The sequence below is a fragment of the Pseudophryne corroboree genome, chromosome 4 (genome assembly GCF_028390025.1).
Source record: "Pseudophryne corroboree isolate aPseCor3 chromosome 4, aPseCor3.hap2, whole genome shotgun sequence".
NCBI lineage: Eukaryota > Metazoa > Chordata > Amphibia > Anura > Myobatrachidae > Pseudophryne > Pseudophryne corroboree.
In genome coordinates this window covers 534,772,365-534,790,640 of record NC_086447.1, presented here as the reverse complement: position 1 = coordinate 534,790,640, position 18,276 = coordinate 534,772,365, and the positions used below count along the sequence as shown (strand labels likewise).

At 44.8% G+C, this 18,276-nt stretch overlaps 1 protein-coding gene across 1 annotated transcript in view; it reads right to left on the bottom strand.

The window, feature by feature from the left end:
* Positions 1–10,149: 10,149 nt before the first annotated feature.
* Positions 10,150–18,276, bottom strand: part of ARG1 (arginase 1) — a 50,264-nt gene continuing 42,137 nt past the window's right edge. The window contains exons 7-8 of the mRNA XM_063917303.1: positions 15,232–15,368; positions 10,150–14,703 (exon numbers count right to left, since the gene is read on the bottom strand). Coding sequence (XP_063773373.1) covers positions 14,537–14,703; positions 15,232–15,368 — 304 coding nt within the window. The 3' untranslated portion in view covers positions 10,150–14,536. The remainder of the gene's footprint in view (positions 14,704–15,231; positions 15,369–18,276) is intronic.

The following is an 18,276-nucleotide window of genomic DNA, read 5'->3' as shown; positions in this document are numbered from 1 at the left end:
CGGAATGCGTCTCCAGACACAGTACACAGCTGCGTCTCAGTACACAGTACCCACACTGGCAAAAAACAGCCCTAAAACGGTTTTCTCTCCATTTTAAGCAACAGATTACCTCAGCCAGTATAAAAAAAGCAGGAAGACCACGCACCATTGAAGGGGTGGGGCTTCACTATGAGGGGATTCAGCAGATCTCCAGCACCATTTTCCCTCTGCAGTGGACACAGACGCTGACTGACAAGGATGCACAGCTCCTCCAGTGTGACTCCAGATTACCTCAGCGGTACCAGGGGGGTCATAGCAGGGGGGGAGCGATTATTAGAGTACTAAATCCCCTATCAGGGTACTTAGTCTGCAACCCGGCTAAGCTTGGCATTAGCTATAAGGACACGGCGGGGGCTGGCTCCAAAGTACTCTGTGTCTCACTGAAGGGCTCTTTGTGGGTTAATTGTGCTTAACCTTTTCCTATGTGTGTGTTTGCGTGTGCTGTCACATTTACATTATGTCAGGCAAAGAGTGTGTTTCTTGTACAGCCAGTAGCGGCTGTTGCCACGGGCAAGCAGGCTTTTTGCCCGGGGCGCCGCTGTCCGAGGGCGCTGCCGCCGTGACATGACCGGCACCATGATCCCTGCTCCCCACTCCCCGGCTGCAGCAGGCGCCACTGACTGACGCTAGGGGTCATAATTGACCTCTAGTGTCTGTGCGGCGCTGCTATGGGAGAGACGTCATGACGTCTCTCCCATAGAGAGGAGCAGACGGTCAGAGACAGAGGGCAGCGCAGCAGCGGTTGGGAAGCAGGAGCGGGGCTGGTAAGTATTGTGTGGTTGTTGTTTTTTGTGTGTTTGTAAGCGGCGCAACTAGAGCACAGCTATAGGGGGTCACAACTACTGGGGGCATTGCTACAGGGGGCACAGCTACTGAGGGCACAGCTACTGGGGGCACAACTACTGGGGGTACTGCTACAGGGGGCACATCTACAGGGGGCAAATCAACTGGAAACACAGCTACTGCGGCCATAGCTACAGGGGGCACTGAGAAAGAGACGCAATACTTAAGACAGATTGTGGATGAGTTTATGAATAGAGACTCAGTCCCCAAACCAGCATCTCAATCCCCTCCCATTCGTCCGCAAAAACGATCTCTGGCCCATATCCTGCAGTCTGACACTGATGGATCAGACATTGAGGAGGGGGAGGTGGACTCAGAGGGGGGGCTGCTACTCTGTCACAGGGAATAGAGGCTCTTATAGAGGCTATCAGAGATGTTCTGCAAATTCCTGATAAGGTGTCAGAGGAGTGTGAGGAATCTTATTTTAATGTAAAAAATAAGTCCTCAGTCACTTTTCCTGCGTCAAAGGAATTGAATACCCTAGTTGAAGAACCGTGGGTTAATCCGGATAAGAAATTTCAAATCCCTAAAAGGTTGCTCTCATCTTTTCCTCTGGAGGATAGGAAAAAATGGGAAAATCCACCGATAGTGGACTCATCAGTCTAGGCTGTCAAGAAAATTTTTATTGCCTGTCCCTGGTGCAGCCTCCCTAAAAGATACGGCTGATCGTAAAATTGAGACTACACAAATCATTGTACACAGCTGCTGGGGTGGCCCAGGGACCCACTATTGCATGTGTGTGGATCACAAAAGCCATTGCTAAATGGTCAGGTAACCTAATTGATGGGTTAGATTCCTTGTCTAGGGGGTATGTTTTACTCTTGCAGCATATACAGGACTCTGCAAACTTTATGGTGGAAGCCATAAAGGAGATTGGTTTGCTTAATGCACACGCCACCGCTATGGCTGTGTCAGCACGCAGGGGCTTGTGGCTATGCCAGTGGACTGCGAATGCGGATTCCAGAAAAGGCGTGGAAGGCCTACCATTCACAGCAGAGGCCTTGTTTGGAGATTAACTATACACACGGATCTTCAAAGCTCCAATGCGGGTAAGTCTACGTGTCGTCTTTCTGCAGCTCCCCATGCCAGGAAAGCTTATTCAGCTTCAAATTTACAGTCTTTTTGGACAGCCAAGTTTAAGGGAAAATCCAGAGGTGCTTCTACGGCCTCCAGAGGCGCAAGAGGTAAACTACGCAAACCAGCAACTGCAGGTACTCAGGAACAGAGCTCAGGCTCTGCTTACTCAAAGCCTTCAGCATGACGGAAGACCACGAGGCCTGGAGGACTGTCAGGTGGGAGCCCAACTAAAACTCTTCAGTCACATCTGGTCAAGTTCGTGCCGGGATCCCTTGGTAATAGATCTTATTTCCCAGGGCTACAGACTGGAGTTCCAAGAGCTCCCACTTCACAGATTCTTCAAATCAGGCTTACCAGCTTCACAAGAGGCAAGTATAATTTTGCAGCAGGCCATTCAAAAACTGGTACAAACTCAAGTCATTGTTCCAGTTCCACCTTATCTACACAACAAGGGGTACCATCAGGGGTGTATCTACCTATTGGCCAGGATGGCACTCACCAGGGGCGCCAGGCAAGGAGGTGGCGCCATCCGGCTGTGCCATCCATGGCCAGGGGGTAGAACCAAGTGGTACTGTTAGACTTGGTGACTGTCTGTTAGTGCCAGCGCCAGTGTCCGGCAGCAGCGCACTACACCTTGCTTGTAATCAGACTCAACATAAACTACAGCTCCCAGCAGCCCTTGTTGCTGGTAGCTCTTGGCACCAAGGGCTGCTAGGAGCAGTAGTTTACTTTGAGTCTGATTGATCACTAGTGCTGAGCTGTTCCGCTGGACACTGGCGTCGGCAGTGACAGACAGTCACCAGGTACAGTCAGAGCCGGATTATGGGGAGGATGGGGGTCAAGGCACAGGACTGCACTGCCCTGCATTGGGCTAGGGCCGTGGACGGAGTGGAAGCACGGGGGTGAGACTACATGACACTCACTGCCAGGCAGCCCAGCAGTATGGAAACTGTGAGGTACTATTTCCAGTGTAATAGGTTGTGCGTTCTAATACTGGGTATGACACTTGTAAAATAATTGCCAGAGAAATAAGCAGCATTGTAACTGAGCAGATCTATTTAGTGTGTTGCTGCACACTACATAGATCTGCCTAGTTGCAATGGAGAAGTTGCCCATGGCAACCAATAAGCACTGAAGTAACATCTATAATTTGCATACTATAAAATTATACAGAGCTGCTGATTGGTTGATGGGGGCACTTCACTAGCTCACTTCTCCGCTCTTACCACTGCTTAGTAAATGTCCCCCTTAGTGTGTGACTATGTATGTGAATAAGAGTGTAACTATGTACAGTATGTATGTGACTGTATTTGTATATACTGCATGTGTGACTGTACTGTATATCATATGTATGTGTTTTGTGTGTGACTATGGGGTATATTCAATAGAAGTCGAAAGCTGCAGTCTGTCGAAAAGACGGCAGTTTTCGACTTTTTTAGGTCGTAAGGGGTTCTGACCTATTCAATCTAACCCCAAATTGTCGAAAAGCACGTGGATCGGCGGAATAGCTGCCGATCCGCGTGCTTGTGTCTAAAACGGGGTCAAAACCGACAAGTTTTGGCCCCCTTTTGGACCATCTCAATTCGACTTTAAAAAAAGTTGAATTGAGATGCGGGAACAGAGACGGTGAGAACCGCGGGCAGACGGGGGAGAGCAGCGCCGGAGGATGTGTCACAGCCGCCGCTAACAGCAGCATCCACCCAGCTCCAGCAAGTGAGACCTCGCTTGCTGGAGCCGGGTGGATGCTGCCGTGAGCGGCGGCTGTGATGCGGGAGCAGAGACGGTGAAGAGGAGGAGATGGGGGGAGACGGGGGAGAGCCTCGGGCAGACGGGGGAGAGCAGCGCTGCAGCAGCATAGCCGGCGGATGTCACAGCCGTCGCTCACAGCAGCGTCCACCCGGCTCCAGCAAGCGAGACCTCGCTTGCTGGAGCCAGGTGGATGCTGCCGTGAGTGGCGGCTGTGACACATCCTCCGGCTACGCTGCTGCAGCGCTGCTCTCCTCCGTCTCCGTACCCGCATCTCAATTCGACTTTTTTTAAAGTCGAATTGAGATTGCATTGAATAGCCCAGGTCGGATCCATTCCGACAAATGAATGTCAGAATGGATCCGACTTCAATTGAATATACCCCTATGTATGTAAGTGTATATGTGCGTGCCTATGGGCAGGATCAGATATACTAATGGCAAATGTGGTTTGACTGCATTCCCCATGTAAAATTAGGAATATATATTAGCACAAGTCCACATTTCCATTTTTCCTTTGCATTCCCCATATGCCCTTTATAGACTGTGTTTTCTATAGGGCGTAACGTGAATAAGAGATACTACCGTGCGTTGTAATGTGAGTAATGGACACTACTGTGCGGTGTAATGTGATACTGTGTGGCATAATTTGAATTGGAAGTACTATTGTGTGGCCATGCCCCCTCCCCACAAGGCCACAGTCGTTTTTTGACACGCCTCCCTTATTTCAAATATGTGTATGTATGTGTGGGTGGGTGGGGGGCCTGCCCCTGACTTTGCCAGGGGCGCTCGGACCCCTAGATACACCCCTGGGTACTATTCCAACTTGTTTGTAGTACCGAAACTGGATGGTTCGGTACGACCAATTCTGAACCCCAAGTCCTTGAACCCGTTCTTAAGAGTGTTCAAGTTCAAGTTGGAAGTGGTGATCTCAGGTCTGGAGGAAGTGGAATTCCTAGTGTCTCTGGATATCAAGGATACGTACCTTCACATTCCGATCTGGCTGCCTCACCAGACTTATCTACAATTTGCACTGCTAGACTGTCACTACCAGTTCCAGGCCCTGCCATTTGGTCTCTCCACGGCACCGAGGGTGTTCACCAAGGTGATCACAGAGATGATGTTTATACTCCGCAAGCAGGGAGTGAACATAATTCTGTACGTGGACGATCTTCTGATAAAGGCGCCGTCCAGGGAGAGGTTGCTGGACAGCATTGGCCTCTCAACCAAACTTCTCCAGGATCACTGGTGGATTCTGAACCTTCCGAAATCTCACCTAGAGCCAACACGGAGGATCCCATTCCTGGGAAAGATACGGGACACTGAGTCGCAAAAAGTGTTCCTTCCATTGGAAAAGGCATTGGTAATCCAGTCGATGGTTCGGGATGTCCTGAAGAAAACCCGGATATCGGTGCATCTATGCATTCGCCTTCTGGGGAAAATGGTCGCCTCTTATGAGGAACTTCAATACGGATGGTTTAATGCAAGACCCTTCCAGCTCGGTCTATTGGACAAATGGTCCAGATCGCATCTTCACATGCACCAGAGGATTCATCTATCGCCAAAAGCCAGGATCTCCCTTCTATGGTGGCTACAGACCTCTCACCTCGTCGAGGGTCAGAGGTTTGGAATTCAGGACTGGGTCCTGTTAACCACGGACGCAAGCCTCCGAGGTTGGGGAGCAGTCACCCAGGGGGTACAGGTTCAAGGAAGATGGTCAAGTCAGGAAGTCATCCTTCCAATCAACATTCTGGAACTCAGGGCCATATACAATGCCCTTCTGCAGGCCTCTTAACTTCTTCAAAATCAGGCCATTCAAGTCCAGATGGACAATGTGACGGCAGTGACGTACATAGACCGACAGGGCAGAACGAAAAGCAGAGCAACAATGCCAGAGGTGTCAAGAATTCTCCTCTGAGCAGAAAAAAAGCTGTGGCGTCAGCGGTCTTCATTATGGGAGTAGACACCTGGGAAGCAGACTTCCTCAGCAGACATGACCTGCACCCTGGGGAGTGGGGCCTTCACCCGGAAGTGTTCAGGTGATTGACACGTTGGAGGGGGGGTATCCACAAATCAACATGATGGCCTCTCGTCTCAACAAGAAACTTAGGCGGTATTGTTCCAGGTCGAGAAACCCACAGGCAGTGGCGGTAGACGCTCTGACGACTCCAAGATTGTTAGATGGTGTACGTGTTTCCTCCACTCCCTCTGATCCCAAGAGTTCTCAAAAGAATAAAAAGGGAAAAGGTTCAAGCAATACTCATTGCTCCGGACTGGCCAAGAAGGGCCTAGTACGCGGACTTTCTAGAGATGCTCCTCGAATATCCGTGGCCTCTACCTCTTCGCGGGTATCTTCTGCAACAGGGTCCGTTCATCTATCAGGACTTACTGTGGCTACGTTTGACGGCATGGAAGTTGAATGGCTGATTCTAGCCAGAAGAGGCATCCCTGACAAAGTTATCCCAACTATAATCCAAGCCAGGTAACGTCTAAACGTGTCCTTCGTATTTGGAAGAAATACATCTCTTTGTGTGAGAGCAGAACTTATTCTGCGGTGGAATTTCACCTGAGACATTTCCTGCTTTTTCTGCAGGCAGGTGTGGATGTGGGCCTACGTCTGGGCTCCATAAAAGTCCAGATTTCGGCCTTGTCCATTTTCTTTCAGAAACAATTGGCTTTTCTCCCTGAGGTCCAGATGTTTTTGAAAGGGGTTCTGCGCATCCAACCTCCCTTTGTGCCTCTCGCGGCACCTTGGAATCTCAATTTGGTGCTGCAGTTCCTCCAATTGGACTGCTATGAACCATTACAGGAGGTGGACGTAAAATATTTTACGTGGAAGACCATCACACTGTTGGCCTTGGCTTCAGCAAGACGTGTGTCGGAGCTGGGGGCTTTGTCTCACAAGAGCCCCTATTTAATTATCCATGAGGACAGAGCTGAACTCAGAACTCATCAGCAATTTCTCCCGAAAGTGGTGTCTGTGTTTCACATCAACCAACCTATTGTGGTTTCGGATATCACCGACACCTCTGCTACTTCAAAGTCTTTGGATATTGTGAGGGCTTTCAAGGTATACGTAAAGAGGACAGCTCGTCACAGGAAATCCGACTCGCTGTTCGTTCTATATGATCCCAATAAAATTGGGTGTCCTCCTTGAAAACAGACGATTGCACGCTGGAACAGGTTCACTATCCAGCATGCTTATTCCACAGCAGGTTTGCCGGTTCCAAAATCTGTACAGGCCCACTCTACTAGGTCATTGGGTTCTCCTGGGCGGCTGCCCGGGGTGGTTCAGCTTTACAGCTCTGCCGAGCGGCTACTTGGTCTGGTTCAAATACGTTTGCTAAGTTCTAGAAGTTCGATACTTTGGCCTCTGAGGATCTTCAGTTTGGTCATTCAGTTCTGTAGGAACCTCAGCACTCTCCCACCCGGTTTGGGAGCTTTGGTACATCCCCATGGTACTAAATGGAACCCCCCTATCCTCTAGGACGTAAGAGAAAATAGGATTTTAATTACCTACCGGTAATTCCTTTTCTCGTAGTCCGTAGAGGATACTGGGCGCCTGCCTGGTGCTTCGTTCTTCCTGCACTGTTACTTGGTTAAGTATTGTTGGTTCAGCTGTTGCTGTTCCTGTTTAAAGTTGAGTTAGCATAGCTTTCCTTTGTTTGTGTATGCTGGTTTGGAATCTCACCACTATCTTTATCTATCCTTCTCTCAAAGTATGTCCGTCTCCTCGGGCACAGTTTCCTAGACTGAGTCTGGTAGGAGGGACATAGAGGGAGGATCCAGCCCACACTATCAAATTGTTAAAAGTGCCTGCGGCTCCTAGTGGACCCATCTATATGGTACTAAATGGAACCCCAGTATCCTCTACGGACTATGAGAAAAGGATTTACCTTTAGGTAATTAAAATCCTATTGTTTTTTTATTACTAGGAGATAGGGATTTAGGTTTCACTACTGTCGAAGATCAAATCTGGGTGAACAATGACAGACCTTTTAGAGAGCATCCAGATGACTAGCCGCCACAGATTAGTATGATGTCCGAGAGAACTCTTGAGAGATGTTTGAGAATGACATGATTGAAAAGTCTTCGCACATTGTAGTAGCCAGTAAGAAGATTGTAAAGATACGGATGATGTGTTTCGATTACATTATGTTGTACAAATACACCATACAGAACCAATATATCATCCCTAAACTCAACGAGGCAATGAATTGTCTTCATGGAAGTTGATGGTTCTCAGTGTGTGATCTCCACAGTGGATACTGTCAGATTGTAATGAATCAGCAAGATGCAGAAAAAACATCTTTCATATATCCATTTGGCTTTCGGTTTAAGAGATTGCCACAAGGAGTAGCTGGAGCACTGGACACAATCCAAAGATTAATTTGCATTATGAATTTCTGGGAAGTGCTAGTCTATTTGGATTATATGTTATTTGGATGGACATTGGCGGAACATGATGAGAGACTGCTAAATGTTACTGATCACCTGATAAAAGAAAATTACTGTCAGAATCTGGGAAAGTACGTTGGATGCATTGTGAATTGTGAAAGCATCTCCAATGATCCAGTGAATGTAGAGGCATGGGTCTTCAACCTGCGGCCCTCCAGCTGCTGTGGAACTACACATCCCAGCATGCCATGCCTCCGTTTTAGCAGGCCTTAATAGCAAAACTGTCAGGGTATGCTGGGATATGTAGTTCCACAGCAGCTGGAGGTTCGTAGGTTGAAGACCCATGATGTAAAAGAATAGTTGCAACCCAACCGACTGAAGAAGTTGCAGTCGTTCCTGGGCTTCTGCAGATATTACAGGTGTTTTGGTGCAAATTAGAGCTACTGTAGATGGCCAGACCTCTTACTGAACTGACCTGAAGTTTCCCAGAATCCATGGAACAAGGCACGCGTGTGAGCTTCTAAGGGCTTGAAGACCTGCCTAGTCCAAACTCCTGTCCTCGCTTATGCAAATCTAAACCTGTCTTATGTCATGCAACTTGATCCATTCTTCAAAGGACTTGGGAGAGTCCTGTATCAAGTGTAAGGGGAGAAGTTATGGCCCATATATTACATCAGCTACCCTGTACACAAATTGTTTCTACTCAAATATGCATTATTACCTGTAGTTTGAAGTGTGTGTGTGTGTGTGTGTGTGTGTGTGTGTGTGTGTGTGTGTGTGTGTGTGTGTGTGTGTGTGGGGTTAGCAGCCCATGCGATCTATTCATTCAAAATCAAGTACAGACCTGGAATGAGGAATGTTGAAGCAGATGCTTTTTTGAAGGTTTCCTGCAGGTGCATGGAGTTGCAGGAAGATGAATGAGTGGAACCGCCATCACCAGAAGTGACAGGGATGTACCATGCATGGTGTTGTGGTCCATCCACAGAGAGAGAATGTAACTGCCTTGAGAGTGACAAAAGTTGCGCTGCCTAGACATTATTGCTGGCTTAACAATTTAGAGCTTAAAAACCTTCAGAGGTTGCCTCCAAACCAATTCAAATAAGGCCTGCAGAATGACCTGTCTATATTGGTTGTAAGGTGATTCATCTGACATAAAAAGGGGTTGCATCCATTCACTTTAAAAACAGATGAAGCTTCATTGCTATACCATCAGCTAGAGTCGCTGTCACATAAGTACCGGTCTATCGTCCTTGCATGATATCATGGACACTTAGGAGTTGAAAATACTCTGGATCTACTGTAGTATACGATTTTATTAGATGGTTGAAAATGCAGAATGTTATTCATACTTCGGAAGGCCCGCTGAAAAATCAGCTCCTTGAAAATTATCTCCAGCAATGGGCCCTTTGACCTAGCCTTTACTGATTTCCTGTCTGTTGAGACAAATGAGAGCAACTTGTGCAACATCTTAGTTGTGACCAATGATTATACCAGGTATTCCCAAGCATATCTTACAAAACATAACAGGACAATAAATGTGGTCAAGGCTTTGTGGGATAAATTCTTTGTCCATTATGGTCTATCAATTTGCATACATTTAGACCAAGCCCATGACTTCAAGAGTAAGAACATCAGAGAGCTGTGTGAAACTGTGGGATCAAAAAGTCAAGGACTACTCTGTTCCATCCTCAGGGGGAATTGTAGGTCTTGACATGGCAGAATGAGCAATCAAGACAACTGAAATGTGATACAATATGAAACATTTATTCATTAGCAATATATGATTAATATAATACCTAACCAGTTCATAATGAATATAAAAGTACATGTGTACACATATATAATATTTAAATATCAAATTGATCTTAATAACTGTAAATAATTATAATTAAGAGGGCAGTACCTTAATTTATTTTATATTGTTTCTTTATTCAGTTTACTCCACTTTGTAGCCATCCCCTATTATTGTGCACATTGAGCATATATGATATTTATAGAATATACATATATTTACAATACAAAGAAAATGCCTTAAGTCGAAATGATCTAATTTGAAAATATTTTTTTCCATTTATTATACATTTTAATTTACACAACAAACCCAAAAATGGCAGAGGTATATACAACAAAATAAAGCATATTATTACAAAGTCATTGATTTGCCACAAGAACTCCATGTTTCTTGATCATTACATTTTAAATATAAATGCCGCCAATTTTCCATTATACACAATTAAAGATGCCATAGACTATGTTTATGTCTAGTCACCATCTTCTAGTTATTTAATCTCATTGCAATTTTGCAGAATCGGACTAGCTTCCAAATCCTGATATAAATGTCACTAAAGTAAAGCTAAAATGATGAATGTTAAGTGAACTAGCAAAGCTCAGCCATAGAGAATTACCTTGAGTGTGCAATACCAAAGTGATTGTTGAATAGATGAATATTCAAAGAACTGGGCAAGCAAATTCTCATGAGCACAGATGATGTTTTTTGGAGGGTGTGTATCCAAAGAACAATCTGGTTGCTAACCCAGGCTAGTTTTCTTTTAGGTTCCCAAAGCAAGTTGTCTGCCATGCATTATCTATTCCTGTATGAGCATTTATCTTATCTGTACAGGACATATTAAATGCCATATAGGAGCGTACCTAGGAGTCCGGACAACCCCTGGCAAAAGTGATGGACTTGACCCACCCATCATCCATATAATCATATTAGCTTATAACATGGCCATCCATGCTGTATTGGGAATACGGTTGAGACCCTGCCCACAAAAGCATAAAATGTAGAAGGAGGGGTAATACACATTGGGGTGAGGTGGGACAATGAACTTAGTGGTCCACAGGGGAAACTGAGGAGGATGTAGGGCCGGACTTGCTCACATGGGTACAGAGGTACACTCCCGGTGGGCCCCACTGCCTGTGGGCCCTCCTCCTACTCTAGGGATCAGGCACTTGAATTATTTATTGTACATATGTGTTACATTATACTTCACAAAAATTTGGTTTATTATATATTCACCAAGGGGCATAGAACATGTACTCTGTAATGGTTAGCCAAACCTCTGTGGTGGCTGGCCACACCCTTACTGGAGCCTGGCCACACTCTTCAGCATGGGCCTCTACAACAGCATATCGTCGGTGGGCCCTTCATACCCCAGTATAACACTGGGAGGATGAGACTGTCTAGTAACAGTGACTGGAGCGTAATGTTGTTCGACAGATAGGATGAGAAGGTTGGGGGCAGAGGCGGAACTACCGCCAGTGCGTTGCACTGGGGCCTGCCTCTGTCCAGGGGCCCAAAGCATGTAATGAGTCAAACTGTACTCATTACATGCCGCTGTGCGCTGCGGGCAACCACTGCCCGCAGCGCACAGCCGCCCAGAGAGGAGCGGAGCAGCGGTACGGGGGAAGGAGGAGGAGGGAGCCGCAGCAGCGTTTTTGTTACTGGTTGAGGCGCTGCTGCCCCTCTGCTTCACTATAGGCTGTCTTCCGAGAACAGCCTATAGTGAAGCAGAGGGGCAGCAGCAGCAGCGCCTCCACCAATAACACAGCGCTGCTGCGGCTCCCTCCTCCACCTCCCTCCTCCTTCTCTCCTGCCCGGGAATCGTGAGTGACCAGAAGCTGCACCGAGGAGCCTGAGCCAGCGGAGAGGGTAAGTATTTTCTTTCTTTCTTTCTTTCTTTCTTTCTTTCTTTCTTTCTTTCTTTCTTTCTTTCTTTCTTTCTTTCTTTCTTTCTTTCTTTCTTTCTTTCTTTCTTTCTTTCTTTCTTTCTTTCTTTCTTTCTCGCTGTCTGCCGCAATGTGTAAAAAGGGGGACGCTGTCTGCCGTAAGGTGTAAAAAGGGTCTCTACCTGGTGTAGTGGTGCTACTGTGCGGCGTAATTTGGATAATGGAGACTACTGTTCACCATTTTATGAATTGGTATTATTTTGTGGCCACACCCCTTCCCCACGAAGCCACGCCACTATGTATTTTTGCGCGCGCCTACGCCGCGCACTGCCCCTCTTTTGCATGCAGGGGTGGGGCTTCGATGCCGTTTCTTGCACACAGTGCTAAAATGTCTAGTTATGGCACTGTTGCTAGGTATCCATTTCTCTGGCCCTGAGCAGGTCCCCCTCACCAGATCCTCTCCAGGGGTGAGGGGGTGGACTTGGGGGGGGGGGGGGGGCAAAGCATTTTGTCGCACCTGGGCCCACCGCTCACTAGTTCCGCCACTGGTTGGGGGACAGCAGAGGCATATTAGGATAGAGGGGTAAAGAGGGTGGAGGACCGGAGGCAAGATGTGAGGCCTTGTAGGATATATGCAAACATGGGGCAAATTATAGTGAAAACAACAAGAGCATGACCTGAGTTAGAGTGTAGGGGGGAGGGTGCAAATAGAGGTAGTATACTAATTCATAGAATTTACACAAATTCACATATATTTAAACCTGGTTTTCTTTAAATGTTTACATTTTTGTTTCCCTAATGCAAACAATTGATATAAAAGTAAAGTATTACACCATTTATCATTCTAAAATGTTGTAGCTATGCCTGCTGTCGCTTATTAACACTGTATCCTTCCATTTGTTCATACATGTGACTTGCAGAGAATGTTGTCTTATACTGATCTGACTATCTGATCAGACACAGAAGAGATTGTTGGTGCCGTTCTCCCCTCTGTTCAGGACCTCTACCTGTCCAGAGTCAAGAAGAGGGCAGGGAAAATCATAGCAGACAAACTGGACCCTGGTCACGTCCTGTTTGAAACACTTCCATCAGGCAGGCGTTACAGGTCCATTCTCGCCAAGTTGACCAGAACCAAAAAAAGCTTCTTTACGTTAGCTGTCCACTTACAAAATTATGCCTAACAAGTCTGGCACAACGAGCTGCTATGTAATTGTAAACAGTGTTTTATAAACAATGTATGTAATGTGGGTATGTATGTTATAAAATGTACTATGTAATGTTTATTCTTTTTATGTTGTTATTTGGCGAAGCATTGTAAACCGCAAAAATTCCTAATATACGTGAGTGTACATGGCCAATAAAGTCGATTCTGATTCTGATTCTATTGTGTAATTGAGGATGAAGAATTATACTGTATCTACCAGCTGTTTCTTTGTCATATTTGCTCCATGTGCCAATGGCATTATCATATACAATCTGGTAACCCACAACCTGTATCAGCACATCCCAGCACAACTTTGTGCTTTAAGGTAAAATAGTATCTGACTTTATTGGAGAAGAAGCAAGTTAAAGAATTACTGTAGGAAGTAAAGCTACTGTAAGGCTTTAATTAGCTTACCAGTTTAATCATAGCCTGTACATAGTGATTGCTTAACTTTGTCTAGTACAGGGGTGGGCACTAAGCATACATAGACATTTGTGTTGTGTTAAATAAATTGTATAACTTTACACTATAATGCAACACTTTGATCATTTTGTACTGGTTTTAATATATGGCTGTATTTAACTTTACTGTCATTATGAGGTATTATGGCAATTACTAATAAGTGCAAGTATGAAGGGAAACAGGATTTCTGTCATTTACTGACCATTTATTGAAAATGTGCCCTACTCTAAACTATGGGGTCATTTTCTATTAGGCTACTTAAATACCAATAAAGGCATGCACTATTTCTGCACTAGTATGAGGTGGGCTCAGACCACGTACAAATGATTAGCTGCAATAGGATGCTCCCTGTCCTGTTGTCCAATTACAACAAATTTAGTTGCCATTTATCACCAATTGCATAAATGCCCCAAAATTTACATTCCGTGTTGTGGTGATTTGGAATGTTCTATTGTATAGATGTATGGTATCATTGGGCTGTCACTGAGGATATGAGCTGTGAGTATGTGCAAACTAAAGCAAATCCAATGGGCATCGTGAACAGCTCTGGCCCATTGGGGAGCAATCAAAAGTTCAGTCTCCAGCCACGCTGCCCCAATAGTTGAAAAAAAACATTTTCAGAGTTTTTTTGAAATAAGTGCATAACACTGTCCCCATAGAGAACTATGGAGTCTGCTCCTGTGATCGGTTTTATTCTGAATAATTTAAAACTCCAAGACCTCCCACATTAATAAAAGTTCTGAAAATCATTTGCGTTGCTTTTGGAATATAATAGGCCTCTTAAACAGTAGACTTGTGTCTTAGGCGTGAAATGACAAGTGTTGAACGTTCCTGCTTGAAGTAATTTTGCCAAATAGGTAACATTACCTAAATATTGCTGGTGCTGTTTCCATATATTATGCTATCATTTGTTAAGCAATGAATATTAAAAGATAAAAAGGTATTACACTAATTCACATACAGTAATAATTGTTATAAGAGACAACATGTATACTATATATCACTCATTAAAGAAACATCAATTACAAAGCAAATAATACAAAAAAACATAAAAAGGATGTGTAACAGACATGGACATTACAGAGGCTGTAATGGTTTAGCTGAGATCTGGGAGATGCTGCGATGATCCATGATATCCCTCTCGTGCTTTACCAAAGCAGGATAATATCATATCAACAGCGGTGTTCACAGTCAGCTGAGAATCTCTCTGAGTTTCTCCACGAGATGGATTGACTTCCATCAAATCCACAGCAGATAGCAATCCTAAAAAGTTAATATATCAGAGTAAATGACAACTGCAGATAGAATACAATAAGAAGTACCCCGCTTTCCCTCTTTTCTTCTACTGTCTCTATAGTTCTATACAAGTCCCCCCGGGGGTTCCACTGGTTGGCCCTTGGGGATGCACTTTATCTATTGCTTTTGTATGTTTCTCGCAGAAAGTTCAGTGCAAATTATGTTTTGTTTTTTTTTTATGTTTTGACTTATGTCAACTTGTACTTATTATTATTGTGATTTGACTGTATCTATTACCTTTATTTGCTACTGTTAATATTCTTTCAATAAAATTTGTGAATGAAAAAAAAAAATACCCGGCTAATATTATGACATACTGTACTATATGAAGAAAAATGACTTCCAATTACACCATATGGTAGATCTGTTAACTTTAAGCTACAAATGCCCTTATTTTGGATTAATTTTTACCTATTACTATAGATATACCCCCCCCCCCCCCCCCCCTTCCCCCTCCCCAGCCATCATTATGTTTGGAGTATTATTAATAGTTACCTGTTTTGTAAAGATGTTCTGTGATGTACATTCCCTCTCTATAAGTCAGTCCTCCATGGACTGGTGTTCCAGTAGCTGGTGCCACACTGGGGTCCAGTCCATCTATATCAAAACTTAAGTGGATGGGTCTTTTTTTCCTTTTGGGATAAATAATTAAACAAGATCAATATAAATAAAACATATGTACAGTATGATAATAAATAATTCCTGTAAATATTTTTAGCAGTGTTTTCTGTTGTTTCTGAAGGGGTAGCGAAACCTGTTCTACTCTGTTACCTCTACAACAGCAACACTGTCTAAATTTTAATTGCAGATTGTAAATTGGATATCCCATAGCTCATGTTAGCAAATTATACCAAAAGACTCCTCAAATGGATTTTAAAAGGTTAAACAGAAAAGTATAGTGTGAAAGTCATTACCTCAAGCTTGCAATGATTTTAGTGTACACATGGCACTTTACCAATCTGTGTAGTCAATTTGTGTTTTCTAGTGAATTGAAAGTGAATTACTTAGTTTCACACAGCCATCATTTGCAGCATCAGATAGAGATGCCTTGCCTCCCCTGCAGATTTTATTGATAATCTTTTCTTTGTGGTAGAATCCCAGGATTAATGTATGAATCTAAAGCTGGGTACACATTAGACAATATTTTTGAATGATTAACGCTTTCAGCCAAATCGGAACAATAAAACGTCCACATCGTCCAGTGTGTACACACACATTTGTCACATCTTCCCTTCTACCATACATGCAGGTCAATCTGATGATGTAATCAATGATTTTGAGCAAAAATCTGCCACCTCAGATCAAGATGCAGTTTGTGAGACTGCACTGGCTACACTGTGACTGGCCGGGGCTTCCTATTGGAAGTCCTACCTTTCAGTCATCTGACAGGCAGTCCCATTGTGAGGCGTGCCCTCCCTCTGTGACTGCCAGACGGGCTACGATTAATAGAGAGCTGTCTTCCTGTAGGAACCCACTCTCTGCCTTTCAGGCACCTCTGGCTGGCTTTTATGGGCTGCAGCCGATTCAGTCCATAGAAGCCGGGGCTTTGCGCATGCACAATACTGTCGCCGCCAACGTGCAAGCACCAGTCCTGTTGTCTGTTTACTGCTAAATAAACTTGAAAGTTTGGGATTGGATATTAGGATTATTGAATGGATAAGATCTTGGTTGAAGGATAGAAAACAGAGAGTTGTGGTAAATGGAGTGCATTCACAGGAGGGAAATGTTACCAGTGGAGTACCCCAGGGATCTGTACTTGGACCAGTGCTTTTTAATATCTTTATTGGTGACATTGCAAATGGCATTTTTGCAGATGACACAAAGGTATGCAACAGGGTAGACACACCAGGTGGGGTAAAACAAATGATTGAGGATCTAGGTAGACTAGAGGAATGGTCAAGAGTCTGGCAATTACAGTTTAATGACAAAAAATGCAAAATCATGCACTTGGGTCTCAAAAATCCTACAGCTAAATACAGTATTAATGGCACTATACTGGAAACTACTGAGGAGGAACGGGATCTAGGAGTCACTATTTCAGATGACTTAAAGGCAGGTAAGCAATGTAACAAGGCAATGAGGAAGGCTAGTCAGATGCTTGGCTGCATTGGGAGAGGAATCAGCAGCAGAAAGAAAGAAGTAATAATGCCACTGTATAGGCCATATCTTCAAAAGGATATTAATACATTAGAAACTGTACAAAGGAGGGCAACTAAAATGGTGCATGGCCTACATCACAAAACATACCCAGAAAGACTAAGAAATCTCAATATGTATAGTTTGGAGCAGAGAAGGGAAAGGGGGGACATGATAGAAACTTTCAAATATATCAAGGGTTTTAACAAAGTCCAGGAGGGAAACATTCTCCAAATGAAGAGAAGCAATAGGACACGCGGACATGCACTGAGACTGGAGGGGGGGAGGTTCAGGGGAAATTTGCGGAAAAATTATTTCACAGAAAGGGTAGTGGACAAGTGGAATAGCCTCCCATCAGAGGTGGTAGAGGCTAAGACAGTAGAGCAATTTAAACATGCATGGGATAGACATAAGGATATCCTTACAAAGAAATAAGGATCAAATAAGGTTAGAGATAAAAATAATATAAACAAAAAAAAAAAAGGGGCAGACTAGATGGGCCAAGTGGTTCTTATCTGCCGATAAATTCTATGTTTCTACATTGTACTAGTGTCACGACCCGGCCGGTGGCGGATAAGAGGTGACAGGGACCTGGCAGCACAGCCAGCCGCAGCCCCCCTTCTCCATCCAGGTAGAACCTTCCTGTGGTATACACTATGGGGGTCATTCCGACCCGAACGCTCGCTTCAGAACTGAGCATGCGCTGGCGCCGCAGTGCGCCAGTGCATGGCAGCTTTCGTTGCCTAGTGATCGCCTCTGAGACAGAGGCGGTCGCTGGGCGGGAGGGGACAGAACAGCGGCGTTAAGCCGCCGTTTAGGGGGATCCATCTGGCTAATGCAGGTGTGGCGGGACCATTGGGGGGGCAGGCCGCGGCGGCTGCGTGACGTCTCAGGCAGCCACTGCGGCCAGTGGCAGCGACAATTAACTCCCGGCCAGCCGAAGGAGCTGCACTGGCTGGGAGTTACTCCTCAAATACAAAGGCATCGCCGCTGTGTGATGCTTTTATATTTGTGCGGGGGGGAGGGGTGGCAGCACTGACATGCCCTGTGCTGCGCGTCCCCCCGCATGTCAGGGAAGATGATCTTAGCTGTGCTAAATTTAGCACAGCTACGATCAACTTGGAATGACCCCCTATATCACTTGTCCGGGATGTCGAGGGAAATCAGGATGAGCATCATGTCATTTGCACATTATCTAATGTATATGCAGCTTTAGTTCTTAGTGATATGCTAGCTTTAATATGTATTATATAAATAATATGCAATAGTGCACATAGTTTCTTTAAAACAAAAGCTTTTTTTGTCACAAAATCCATTTTTACTTGATAGATATTTTTTGATCCTGCACTGCACAACTAGATTGTATTACCTTACAAAAAAAAAATTCTGATGGTTCATAGAAAA